The sequence below is a fragment of the Oncorhynchus mykiss genome, chromosome 14 (genome assembly GCF_057628025.1).
Source record: "Oncorhynchus mykiss isolate SJ-2025 chromosome 14, ASM5762802v1, whole genome shotgun sequence".
Lineage (NCBI taxonomy): Eukaryota > Metazoa > Chordata > Actinopteri > Salmoniformes > Salmonidae > Oncorhynchus > Oncorhynchus mykiss.
In genome coordinates this window covers 10,905,239-10,918,195 of record NC_143035.1, presented here as the reverse complement: position 1 = coordinate 10,918,195, position 12,957 = coordinate 10,905,239, and the positions used below count along the sequence as shown (strand labels likewise).

Sequence of the window (12,957 nt, the reverse complement as noted above, 5' to 3'; positions counted from 1 at the left end):
ACTAACCCACGTGGGTGATTGAAAGATGAAGCGAGGAGAGATTAATCAAAGATAACTAGGTTTCCCATTTTATCTGTGGATTAATCATCAAAGTAGAAACATCAAACATCAAATCATCAAAACATATGATTTTGTATGACTACCGGTCAAAATTCACCAAAGATCCAGCAAAAAAAAAAAAATACTATATGAATTTCAGGTGAAATAACAACCCAATGTTTATCTCCCAGGCCAAATTAACTAGCAACACAAGCTATCTAAATGTCCATGAATGTTTCATGTGTGTTTCGACATGTCCACAGACAAAATCAACATGTGCACGATGGCGCGTGTGACTGGCTCGGCCAAGGTTTTTGTGGTTTTTGGTGTGTGTGTGAGTGAGAGAGAGAGAAACTCCTACCTTCTGGTCGGTACTGGGCAATGATGGTGACTGTCTGGCCGGCCCGCTTCAGCGCTGCAGCTGCCTGCTCATGTGTGGCGTTCCGCAGGTTCACCCCGTTCACCTGAGACACACAGCACAGGGCAGGACCTCAGCCATGGAGCCTTCATTACCAGGTCAATGGACAAACCAGCACTGTTCCTCACAGAGATATTTAGCCTACAAGGGAATGGGACTACCTGGCTTTGACATAAGGATGTGGAGGAGAGCCTCAGCCTATCATTCCTTTCTTTCTTGGATCACCAGCTTGATGATTTGTTTTCAATCAGTGGAAGAATGACCTTGGCATGATTAAGATGATTCTGACTAGAGAAAATGCCTGGTTCACAATTCCAGTAGGGCCATTGAGCAGATGTGCCCTCCAGAAAGGTACCCATCTGTCATCATGGGGGGCCTTGCGTTAGCTATAAGAGATTATTGATTTATATGAGAGCTGTGAACTTGACTGGAAGATGGTCCAATGCTGTCTCTTTTGATTACTTTGACTCAATGCTGCCCAAGGTATCATCTTTATCTTGTTACCCCTTTGGGTCTACTCCTCTCTACATTGCTAAAATTGTCTATTTGTAAAGGCAAGTCTTTGATGGTAAATCTTCAGTGCTAAACCATCTACAGCTGTAGCTATATATGTCATTATGACAAAGCACTAACTACTGTAGAAGCTTTGCAACTTGCTGTAAGTATGTTTTAAGCAAATATCTCAGATGTGTAAGCCCTGCCTGCCACAGGTTAGCTGGCTGGTTGGTTCGTTGCGAGGACCGATAAGCCACTGACCGAGAGGATGCGGTCTCCCCTCCTCAGCTCCCCGCTCAGGTCTGCTGGTCCTCCAGCCAGGATGAATGAGACAAAGATGCCCTCTCCATCCTCGCCGCCCACGATGTTGAAGCCCAGCCCTGTGGAGCCCTTGTGAAGCAGCACCTTCCGCGGCTCCCTGCCAAACAGAGCGACAGCGTCAGGGCGCAGGGCGGGACTGGGAGCACAGGAAAGAGACGGAGACAGACAGAGTGTGAGAATGGAGATAAGGAGAGAAAATGGGAGAGAGAGAAGTTGAGAAAGAGACGAAGAGCAAAAGAGGGAGGAGAGAGAGAGAGGAAAAAGGGATGAAAGACAAAAAGACAAAGGGGAGACAGAGGCAGTTTAGGAAACAGCCCACACCAACATTTGTTCATACATGGGACTCTCTTGTATTCTGGAAAAGGTGACACATACATCTCTCATTTTGCAGTAAGTATACAATCCTTGGAATATGCGGCAGTGGAGCCTGAAGAGTAGCACTTTCTATACATTTTTGAAAGTGAACACTTTCATATGCTTTTGCAGGGGAAACAATCCCAGCATTCAAATGAGTAATAAACATCCTTTCCACGAATGGAACGGAGAAAAAGGAAATTAAATACAGACAGCACTTTCAAATATGCTGAACTACACTGGTAATAGGCCTATAGGAAGAACATGATTATGATTCGACTTCATCTCGAACAATGCTTTGGTGCAACAGGGCCCACCAAGACATGCCGTCTTTGGATGAACAATTTGCCCCCTGAAACACACACACACACACACACACACACACCGAGCAGCAGCCCCACACTTGACTGCCCCTGCTGCAGCTCTGTTTTAGCTTTAGCCGCTGTGAGTCATCATCAGGCAGGCTGAATTCCAGACTGTGTTGGACTGAGGATCCTGGAGAGGCCAAACCACTGCTAGGGACCATCAAAAGACTTCTGAGAACATGCCTCAGACTGTAAGGCAAAGACACACCGCAGATGCCCTAGAAGCTGACACACACACACACACACACACACACACACACACACACACACACACACACACACACACACACACACACACACACACACACACACACACACACACACACACACACACACACACACAGAGCCCATCTCAACAAAACTCTCCACATGGTTCCCATTAGTGGTCTTCGCTCTAGTACTCAGCCTGCAGTCCACAATAACAATTCCTACTCAATCCCTAATGGCTGTGCTCCAAGTTGCTGTAGAGACCCTTTTTACATCAATGGGAGCAAATGCATACATACTTTCCTAGCGTTAGTTTCAGGTGAAACTGAAAACAACCCTGATTGTTCTAGTATAACATGTGAAGAGGCATGGTATGTTTTTATATGGTTTCACAAAGGTTTAATACCATAAATGAAAGGCACTTTGACTGAAGAGCAATGATTGGATGGTACTTACATAAATATCTCATGATCTAAAACCCATATCAGTACATCCTGGACTGTTACAATACCCTTAAATTATACATTTCCTCAATTGAGAGTCTATACATTTAAGATTCATGCCCATAGTCTCAAATTAGAGCATGTGAATAAAGCCTGTTTGGCAGTGAAAGTCAGGAACTATAGTAGGCAAGTCTTTTTTGCAATTACTGCATTAGGTTTGTTCCCACATGGGAGGATGAGTCACATAGATGTAATAAGCCCATACTGACCACACACATACACACTCTCCTTTTTTTTCCCTGTCATCCATGTACAATTCTGCCTTGCAGAGGCTCCTTTCTATATATATTTCTGAAGGATGAATACTTTTTTGAAAAACAATATCACCCATACATACACAACGGAGTAACAAACGTGAGTAGCACACGAGAGAGATCATCTTAAAAATAACCGCATGCAGCAACACAAGAAGATCGTTGTACCCCGCACATCGGACCAGACAGTATTGGACCATTCCAACTCAGACACATGCATCACCATGGTTACCTGAGGATCCTGTGTTTGCTCCTGAATGACAGTCACTTCCTCAGCCGCTTGGGGTGAGCTCTCACAAATGACATGGAGGATGAGATGTTCACTGCAAACATGGTGGCTATTGACTGTGGTACATTATTACGTCAACTCCAAGCAACGTCTCAAAGCCCCCTAACCCCACTCTCTATCTTTGCCCTGCTTGTGAGAGGAGCTCTGGTTGAGGCTCGCTGTGTACAGACGTAATCTCAGGATGTTGTGTGATGAGATACAGCTCCACTTTGTTGGCTGTTACATTCTACTCCTCATCAGCAACAGGACAAGACTTAAACCTCACCCACCCACACAGACTAGACCAGAGCCATCTCTACAGAACAGAACCACATCCTACAGGATACAGCCAGGGTAGGTTCCCCCATTCCAAGCTTCCTCATTTTGTTGCCCAGGCTTCCCTTGTGTGGCTCAGAGGGCTGTGTATCACAGCAAAAGGCGGCGGGAGTGGGATGTTGATGGGAAGACCTTCAGACTACATGCTGTTTGAGTTATTTGAGTGCTGATGCTCTCAAGTAAATGTGTGTGTGTGTTTTGTGCCAGCACATGTATGGAATCCTAAAATCAGGAAAAAAATGCTTAGGCAATTCTGGGACCTGACTCCCCTTCCCCTGTTTTTTCATCCACGCCAGGAATGTAAACCGTTATGGTGCTATAAAACCTTTACTCTCTATGCCTGTCTCTCTCCTCTCTCCATGCCTCTATGGGCCTGTCTATCTTATTCTCTCTCTCCCACTCGCTGTAGCTCTTGTTTTCTCTCTCTCTCCCTCTCTCGCTTTGCCTCTCCCTCTCTGTAACCAGCCATCCCCCTCCCCTCAGTGTTTTGGCAGAGGCTGAGGCAGCCCAGTCCTAATGCTCTGAATGGAGATGTGGGGTTTAGCGGGTCGCGCTGCCCCAGCACTCTGCTCTGGCTCTCCCTCGCCTCAGCCCAGTAATTGGTTCTGCTTGGCTGATTAATGGTGGACACTGCGGACCAACATTTTCCACAAACATAGGCAGACAGACAGACCAAGTCTCAGTGTTAAACATTAGCTCCCTTTCTTTCTCTCTCTGTAGCAGGCTCACAAGCCCAAAGTATGCAGGGCTGGTATATATAGATGAAAGAAAGACTGCTCTCTTGTCCTTCTAGTTTTCACCTTCACATTCTCCAGTGGATTCTACCGCCACTGCCTCTCTCCTCCTAGACCTATTATTTCATTCTAATTTGACATGGAAAAGGCGACAGACGGTTCAAGATATTTCAAGCCTCAGAGCGGCTAAGAATAAACCAGGCGCAATGAATGATTAACAGTTTAGACTAACTCAGGCGTTCAACTGATCCTGAACTATGATTACCCTGTTCTAATCTTTCCCCCGTCTATGAATGGTTTCCAGTGGCCATAGAAGGGCCATAGAAGGGCTTGCTGCTAATGTGTATATATCCCTGTGATGCTCTCAAAGCTTACCAGTCAAAGGTTGAGCGCATTCACAATGGAAGAACAACACCAAGTTATTGATTAGCTCACCTGCTGCACTGCTCTGTAGATTCCTGTTGTGTTTACAGTATCTAGTCTCTGGGCAAACAGTCCTGGCCAATAGCATTCTTTACTCTCTGATAGCGCCCATCTAAACAGTTCAGGTTGTGGTATTGGTCAGCAAAGACGCACACTCAAAAACAAACACCATTCTCGTCGTTAGGTCTCACTTGAAAAATATATTTTCTCAACGAGATTAACCTGGATAAATAAAACGTCACACAGCCTATAAAAACAAAAGTGACATACTGTATACTAAGATCTGCATATGGTTCCTGTAGTGGCTAAATTGTCCAATAAAATTGTCCCAATACAATTTCCATTCTAGTCATTTAGCCACAATGGAGAGTGGTGAAATGTTAGTCTTGACGCAGACAAATCCAATGTCCAGAGTTTGATTCAAGTTGAAAAATAATAATACATGGGTACAAAAGTGTACACAATTCTACCAAAACTAATTCTGATCATTAAAATAAAGAAACAAACAGCATGGTACACATGGTCTGGTATGGTCAAAAGACTGTGTGCTGCCATTCCAGTCACTCCCAGTAGGCCTTGTAGAATGTATGCCTTTTAACTGTACTCTCCATTGGCCAGTAGAGGGGGTACACACACACTTGACAGGGGATTAATGGCAAACACACATACAACAGACATGCATCATGAATTGAAAACATGCAAATATACAAAATGACCTATTTGGCTCCTACACACAAGTCCCAATTGTATTTAATGTGAAATCGAGAGAGATAAATAAATAATGAGAGGGTTTTAGAGAGACTTTTGAGGAGGTGGAGACAGTCTGTCGATGAACACAGTCACACAGAGTGATTCAATCCTTTACTGAACTTGAATGCGCTTTCCATCTAGGCTGTATCACAACCGGCTGCGATTGGGAGTCCCATAGGGTGGCGCACAATTGGCCCAGTGTCATCTGGGTTTGGCCGGTTTAGGTCGTCATTGTAAATAAGAATTTGTTCTTAACTGACTTGCCTAGTTAAATAAAGGTTAAAAAAAGAACCAACATTTCTATAATGTTGGTTCCTGTTTTCAAGCGTACTGCACCTACTAACCCCTTGGAATCAGGCTTGGTCTCAAGAACCTTTCCGAGTATCCATGCACTACGTGGTGCAGTGGGGTCCATGACCAGAACCACATCTCCTTCACTAAAGCTGCGTTTCACTTTGTTGCAGGTACTGGCAGGTACTCCTGTGTCCATCTCTTCCAAAATATGTGTCGGCCATGTACTGGACTTGCTTCCAACGCCGTCTGATGTACAGGTAGTTGTTTTGAAAAGTTGCAGGGGGTAGGTCAGGCTTCGACTTTAACAATAACATGTGATTTGGGATGAGGGCTTCTAGATCCAGGGGGTCATTGGTTACCGTGGTGATTGGGCCGCTGTTTAGAATGGTCTCTACTTCACATAGCATGGTATGTATCCCTCCTCATCTAGGGTTTGTTGTTTCAGGACAGAATGGTGTCGTAGATTCTCCGTCTCCAGAATATCCTCCACCATGCAGAGAGGAGGTCGTAGTGTCAGATGGAGAGGTGAATGTGTCTGAGATGATGGCAGCACCACTGAGGGGGACGCATGGTGTCGCAGATGGACACAGGGCAGACGATTCAGGTCCTCTTTCTCTGACTGAGTCTAGCTCCACTCCTCGGGAAGCCCTCGCTTTACACTAGAATAATCATCTTCCAATAAAAACCATGAGAATAAAATCCTATGCAAATCCTCCTGGGCTGCAGGGAGGTCTCTCTCCTATCCGACAGCAGGGAATCTGATGCATCTAGACGTTGATCTAGTCTGACTGGACTGGAAGTCTGTTGGGATGATGTAATCCGTGACAACGTCTCTCTGTTTAGGTTTGAAGCAGACTTGCCATACTGTATAGACCCTGGAAGACAGAGCAGGGGCATGTGTGTGTTTGTAGACCAGGGGCATGTGTGTTGATGTGTGTGTTGTTTGGGTGGGTATGCATGTAATGTATACCAACAAGTGTCTTTATGTGTGTGTGTATGAGTTATATTGCAACGTGAGGGAGCCAACATTAATGTGTGTGTGTGTGTGTCTATGCGTCAGCACATTATGAGGAAATGTCTGAGTAGATCAGTGTATGTGATTAATGTTGGCAGCGTGGGCTGCCTTTGAGGAGGGGGAGGTGGACCTGGGTGCATGGCCTGGTTTTCCCAGAGTGTAGATGAATCACGACAGCTGCAGGAATGTCCGGCACTCCTCATTTGCTGCCCCGTGCAGGATAAGCCTCTCACTTCCCAATACATTTATGGTAAAACCACAGCCCAGTGTTTATATTTACATAAGGACAGCAGCAGGCAAAACATTCCTGTGCTGCACGTGCGTGTGTGTGTGTGTGTGTGTGTGTGTGATGACAGCCTCCAGTTACACCTCCTCCCAATATTATCTGTTCACTTTACCCCCTCAGTCTGTCTACACACACACCTGCATGCAAGCATATACTGTATGCACACACACTGGCACATACACACAGGCACCGGTGGCATGTTCTGTACACACACACACACAAACACAGGCATCCATGCACACTGACATAGATTAGACACACATACTCTACACCATGGGTGTCAAACTCTGGCCCGTGGGCCAAATTTGGCCCGCGGGGTAATTATATTTGGCCCGCGAGACAATACCAAATTACTACTAGAGCTGGCCCGCCGGTATTATACAGCGCATTCACCACTAATACTACGAATCCCATAATGCTCTGCTGTTTTCGCGCGCCAATCAGGACAGGACCCAGAAACGCTCTCTCCTCTGTGACAGTAGTCATAGCAACATAGACGCTACAACTGTCAGCGAGCTAACCCTTCCCAAAAATGGCGAAAAGAAAGGCAGAAAACAGGAGCTTTCTGGACAAGTGGGAGGCAGAATATCTGTTTACATATGTAAAAGACAAACCTGTTTGTCTTGTTTGTGGAGTCAACGTGGCTGTAAGTAAGGAGTACAACATTAGACGACACTATGAAACGAAACACCATGACAAATACAAGGACCTGGACATGACTCAAAGGAGCCAGAAAGTAGAGGAGATGAAAAGAAGTTTGGTTTCACAACAGAATATGTTTAAAAAAGCCACATCACAAAGCGAGGCTGCTGTAAAGGCTAGTTATATAGTGGCAGCAGAGATCGCAAAATCAGCCCGGCCCTTTAATGAGGGAGAGTTCATGAAAAAGTGCATGATGAAGGTTTGTGACCTCGTATGCCCAGAGAAAAAACAAGCATTTTCAAACGTGAGCCTGAGCAGGAACACAGTAGCTGATCGCACATGTGATCTTGCCACCAATCTGTATGACCAGCTGATGGAAAAGGGAAAAGATTTTGTTGCGTTCTCCCTCGCTGTGGATGAGAGCTGCGACGCATCTGATACTGCTCAGCTGTCAGTCTTCATCCGTGGAGTGGACTCAAATCTGTGTGTTACGGAGGAGCTATTAGGATTAAAATCAATGCATGGCACAACCACAGGAAAGGAAATCTTTGAGGAGGTTTCCAAATGTGTAACTGAAATAAAGCTGCCGTGGGATAAACTCGTTGGATTAACGACAGATGGTGCGCCAGCGATGTGCGGTAAAAAGAGTGGACTGGTGGGCATGGTTCGGGAGAAGATGCGGGAAGAGAACTGTGCAGGTGAGCTAACTGTTTACCACTGCATCATACATCAGGAAGCACTGTGTGCCAAAGCCCTAAAGATGGAACATGTTATGACCACAGTAACACAGGTAGTTAACTTTATAAGAGCCAAAGGTCTAAATCACCGCCAGTTTAAATCTTTTCTGGAGGAGTGTGGTTCGGAATACGCAGACGTGCCGTATCACACAGAGGTGAGATGGCTAAGCAGAGGAAAAGTACTGAACAGATGTTTCGAGCTGCGTGAGGAAATATGTCAATTCCTGGAAACCAAAGGGAAGGATACAGCAGAGCTCCGGGAGCAAAAGTTCCTGTGTGAGCTGGCCTTTCTCTGTGACATCTCGAGCCATCTCGATGCGCTGAACCTGCAGCTTCAGGGGCGGGGGCGCATCATCACAGACATGTACGCTGCAGTGAGGGCCTTCAAAACTAAACTGTGCCTGTGGGAGAATCAGATGCTGCAAGGAAACCCTTGCCATTTTCCCTGCTGCCAATCCATAAAAGCGCAGATCTCTACCGCCGTGTTCCCATGCGCACAGTTTGCTGAAAAACTCAGTGTTCTCGCCGCTGAGTTTAGCCGGCGATTTGCCGACTTCGATGCCCAGAAATGCAAGTTTGAACTGCTTAGTAATCCCTTCGCAGTTGATGTGGAAAATGCACCAACCAACATCCAAATGGAGCTGATTGAACTCCAGTGCAACGACACGCTGAAGTCAAAGTATGATGCTGTGGGCGCCGCACAGTTTCCACGGTTCATCCCTGACACAATGCCTCAGCTCCGCACCCAAGCTGCTCAGATGCTCTCCATGTTCGGCAGCACTTATCTATGCGAGCAACTTTTCTCCTCGATGAAGATGACCAAAACAACTCACAGGAGACGTCTGACTGATGAACATCTTCGATTGATACTGAGGATTTCTTCAGCTCAGAGCTTGAGCCCAGACATTGATGAACTAGCATCCAAGAAGAGATGCCAGGTATCTGGCTTGGGCACATCAGATTAGACCAGTGTGCAATAATTAACGTTTTCTTTATGCACTTTTTCTTGCTACAAGGCATGGGCTTGAATGGTTGATTGATTTATTATAATTTTATTTGTAAAATTATTAGCCAGTGGAAAAAGTTTATTTTGGTATTTAAATCAGAAGGCTGCAAATAGAAAAGAGGCATACAATTTTTATTTAAATTTTATTTATTTAATAAATGAATGCCATTGATGTGTTTTTTCATTTGAAATTCGATTTTGCATGTCTCCACTATTAAATGATATATTGTATGGTAATAAGCGATGCTTGTTCCATATTCAATGTTAAAGCAAAACTTGTTTGGGTCCATTAAATTAAAAGGTTAATTTGTTCAATGTTGGCCCGTGACTTTGTTCAGGTTTTACATTTTGGCCCACTGGGTATTTGAGTTTGACACCCCTGCTCTACACAATCATAAATACAGTGGCATGCAACCAGCAACAAAGGCATTCATCCATGACTACATGGTGATTGATAAGGGAGGTAGGACAGACAGTGGACACGCAACACAAATATATGACAACACATAAAACGAATCAACTCTACACACACAGGTAGATTACATTAAATACACACCCATAAACAAGCCAGACACACACTAACAGACATTCTGTCCATATATCTGCCGTAGAGGTTTTCAGTAGGGAAGCTAGGACAATGACAGTGGCTTGGCTGGGGACTCGGGCCTTGGTTAGACTCGGCTCCTGCCAGATGGAATTGAGCAGCTTGTGCCAGCGAGCGGTCCTGTGGAGACGTGTGTCTCTGTGAAGGGCAGGTATAACTCAGTCAGCCGGCTCAAGCTAGGGCTGCTCTCAGCTCAGGACTGTACTAATGCTTCTGTTTCTAATTCATATTTATGATCAGTTTGATGATTTAACACTATTAGCACATAGTCTTTTTTACTCTTAATGTAAAATGGTGTTTATAAACACGAGCAATAAGTAAATGGAGGTTAGATGTGAAGTCAAAATGGAGCATGCCAGTGTAGGAAAAACAACGATTAAATATTAACTCTGGATATACAAAATAAAGGATGAAACCAATACCGGTGGAACACTCACACTAGACTTGGGGGAGGGCTGTTTCAGATGTTATCCATCTTAGACAGGTAGTCAAAGCAGATCATTATCGAAGCCACTGTGGTTATTTCAACCTTACAAAAGTGACACAGGGCACTGTAAAGGCTTTTATAGATGTATACTGTGAGTATGACCACCAACATTAAAAGCAGGAGCAGACATGGAGAGGTAAGACATGTATAGACTGTTACACGCAGACCAATATATTCTATCAAGACATAGATGGGACACCCTCCCTTACAAGAGAGCTCTGTCAGCACAAAGAGCACTCTTTCCTCCTTTTCCCTCCTAACTTCCCTTTCTCTTCATCCGTTTGTTCTTCTATCTGCTGCCATCTCTCCTCCTCCTCTAGTCTCAAAGTGGAGCCACGTCCCCAAACCTTTGCCATGGTGATCCCCCTCTATCACCACTTCTCCCCTGTCTCCAGGCACCACAGTCTACTGCCAAGCCCAGATACAGGTGTGGCGAGGCGGGTGAAAGTAGGACAACACAGGGCTGTAGCTAGTTAGTAAGATTAGCTAAGCGGACCAAGCGACGCCACTGGGTTAGTACCTGCCAGAGGAGGGGACTGGGCCTTGGCCAGAACAGTAGCCTGTGTCCCGGGGTATCCCCCCGCTGTAGAGACCCAGGGGTACCCCGCTGTCCCCAGGTTGTTTGTGGATGACACTGTAAATAGGTTCAGGCCTGGTGGGGGAGTACAGAAATCACAGTGAATGGGGCTTGAGTAGGACACAAACACAGAACACACATGTACAGTATACGGGACAATTACACAGGACAAATACACAGGACAAATACACATACATACATGCACATATATAGAAACTGCTACACACAAACATTGTAAAACTACACAGTCGGATACACACATAAACACACGCCCACATGAACCATACAGTCATTGCCCCACATTGCACATGCACACACACACACACACACAATAGCTCGGGATATTAAGGTGACTCTGGAGCTCTCAAATCAAGCTCTGTGAATGTTGTTTCAGTGTTTGGCCAAGAGGTCGTAAGACAGAACAAGGAAGAGGGACTTTGGGATGAGAGGGCTTCTTTGAGGTATTTGGGCTATACATTGCCACCTTAGACAAAACTGAACCCTCCTTGCCCAGCTAGTCAACCAGAGACAAACACATTGCCACACTGTTGGAGGCCCACTAAACTACATCAATCTACATACATATCACCAAAGAAAGCCACAACACCGGGGAACGCCAGGTAAAGCAACGGTCACCACACCAAAATTAAATAATTAATATTCTAAAGTTCACAACAAAAAGCCCTCTTACTGCACTCTGGTGGCCCTGTGCTATTTTGACACGAGAAAGTGACTCTAACCCTGGATTGTCAAAACTACTCTTAAAACTTACATTCACCTGGTAAACAAAATATTATAAACTGGGTGGTTTGAGCCCTGAATGCTGATTGGCTGACAGCCATGGTATATCAGACCGCATACCACAGGTATGGCAAAGCATTTATTTTTACTGCTCTAATTACGTTGGTAACCAGTTTCTCACACTCACACAATAAGGCACCTCAGGGGTTTGTGATATATGGCCAATATACCACGGCTAAGGGCTGTGTCCAGGCACTCCACGTTGCGTCATACATAAGAACAGCTCATAGTATATTGGCCATATACCACCCCCCGGGCCTTATTGGTAAAATATAATTCCCCCTTTTGTGAATTATACTGCTTAGCTATATCATCCTGTAAAATATTTATGTGCTGTAGAACAATGAGATAATAAAGAAAAATACAAGCAAAAAATGGTACTGACCTGGTGAAGTCTTCCTCCCCCAGCATGTGACGTGGGTCTGGGGAGTACCTGGAGGGCGTGACCTGGGGGGGCTGGCTGTAGACGGGCTTGGGCTCCATAGCTCCCATGTAGGCCATGCCTGAGTTGTGGCTGATGTGGTTATCCACCATAGTGGGGAAGGCTGGAGGGAGGGCAGGGAGGGCCAGACCAGTAGATGGAAAGGAGGAATGATTAAAACAGTGGTCCACTGGAGGCCTGGCAGCACTCTTGCCAAGAGGGATCAACTCATAACACTATCATACATGTGACGATGCCTGTTAAAAAAATCTATGGCCCATTAAAGACAGTATTCTCTCTACAGATTAGTCACTGTGGGTATTCTCTACCGGAAATACAATAGATGTGTGAGACCACAGTATGTCCTACACCAGAGATTTTGAGTAGCTAGTCTAGAAAGTTCCCAGATTTACATTCCATCATGGGGCTACAGTACTTATGACTCATGGCTCTAAAATCCCTTGAAGAACATCTGACTATAGGTCATACTTTCAGAGCTGACTTAAAGGAGTAGTTCACTAGTTTACAACATGATGTTAGATGGTTCCTCACCCTGAAAGTCGTATATGGGCCAGGTTACATTTCTTTAAACAGCCACAAACTTCAGCTAACTATAACCA

General features: G+C 45.2%; 1 protein-coding gene across 9 annotated transcripts in view; it reads right to left on the bottom strand.

The window, feature by feature from the left end:
* Positions 1–12,957, bottom strand: part of LOC110488767 (discs, large homolog 3 (Drosophila)) — a 143,819-nt gene that overhangs the window by 29,542 nt on the left and 101,320 nt on the right. For 5 of the 9 annotated variants that reach the window (XM_090198345.1, XM_090198348.1, XM_036942923.2 and 2 more), the window contains 3 exons: positions 12,302–12,461; positions 1,214–1,409; positions 401–503 (listed from right to left, as the gene is read on the bottom strand). In XM_090198345.1, the coding sequence (XP_090054471.1) occupies positions 401–503; positions 1,214–1,409; positions 12,302–12,461 (459 nt within the window). The remainder of the gene's footprint in view (positions 1–400; positions 504–1,213; positions 1,410–12,301; positions 12,462–12,957) is intronic. The other 4 variants (XM_090198347.1, XM_090198349.1, XM_090198346.1 and 1 more) reach the window with 1 other exon arrangement.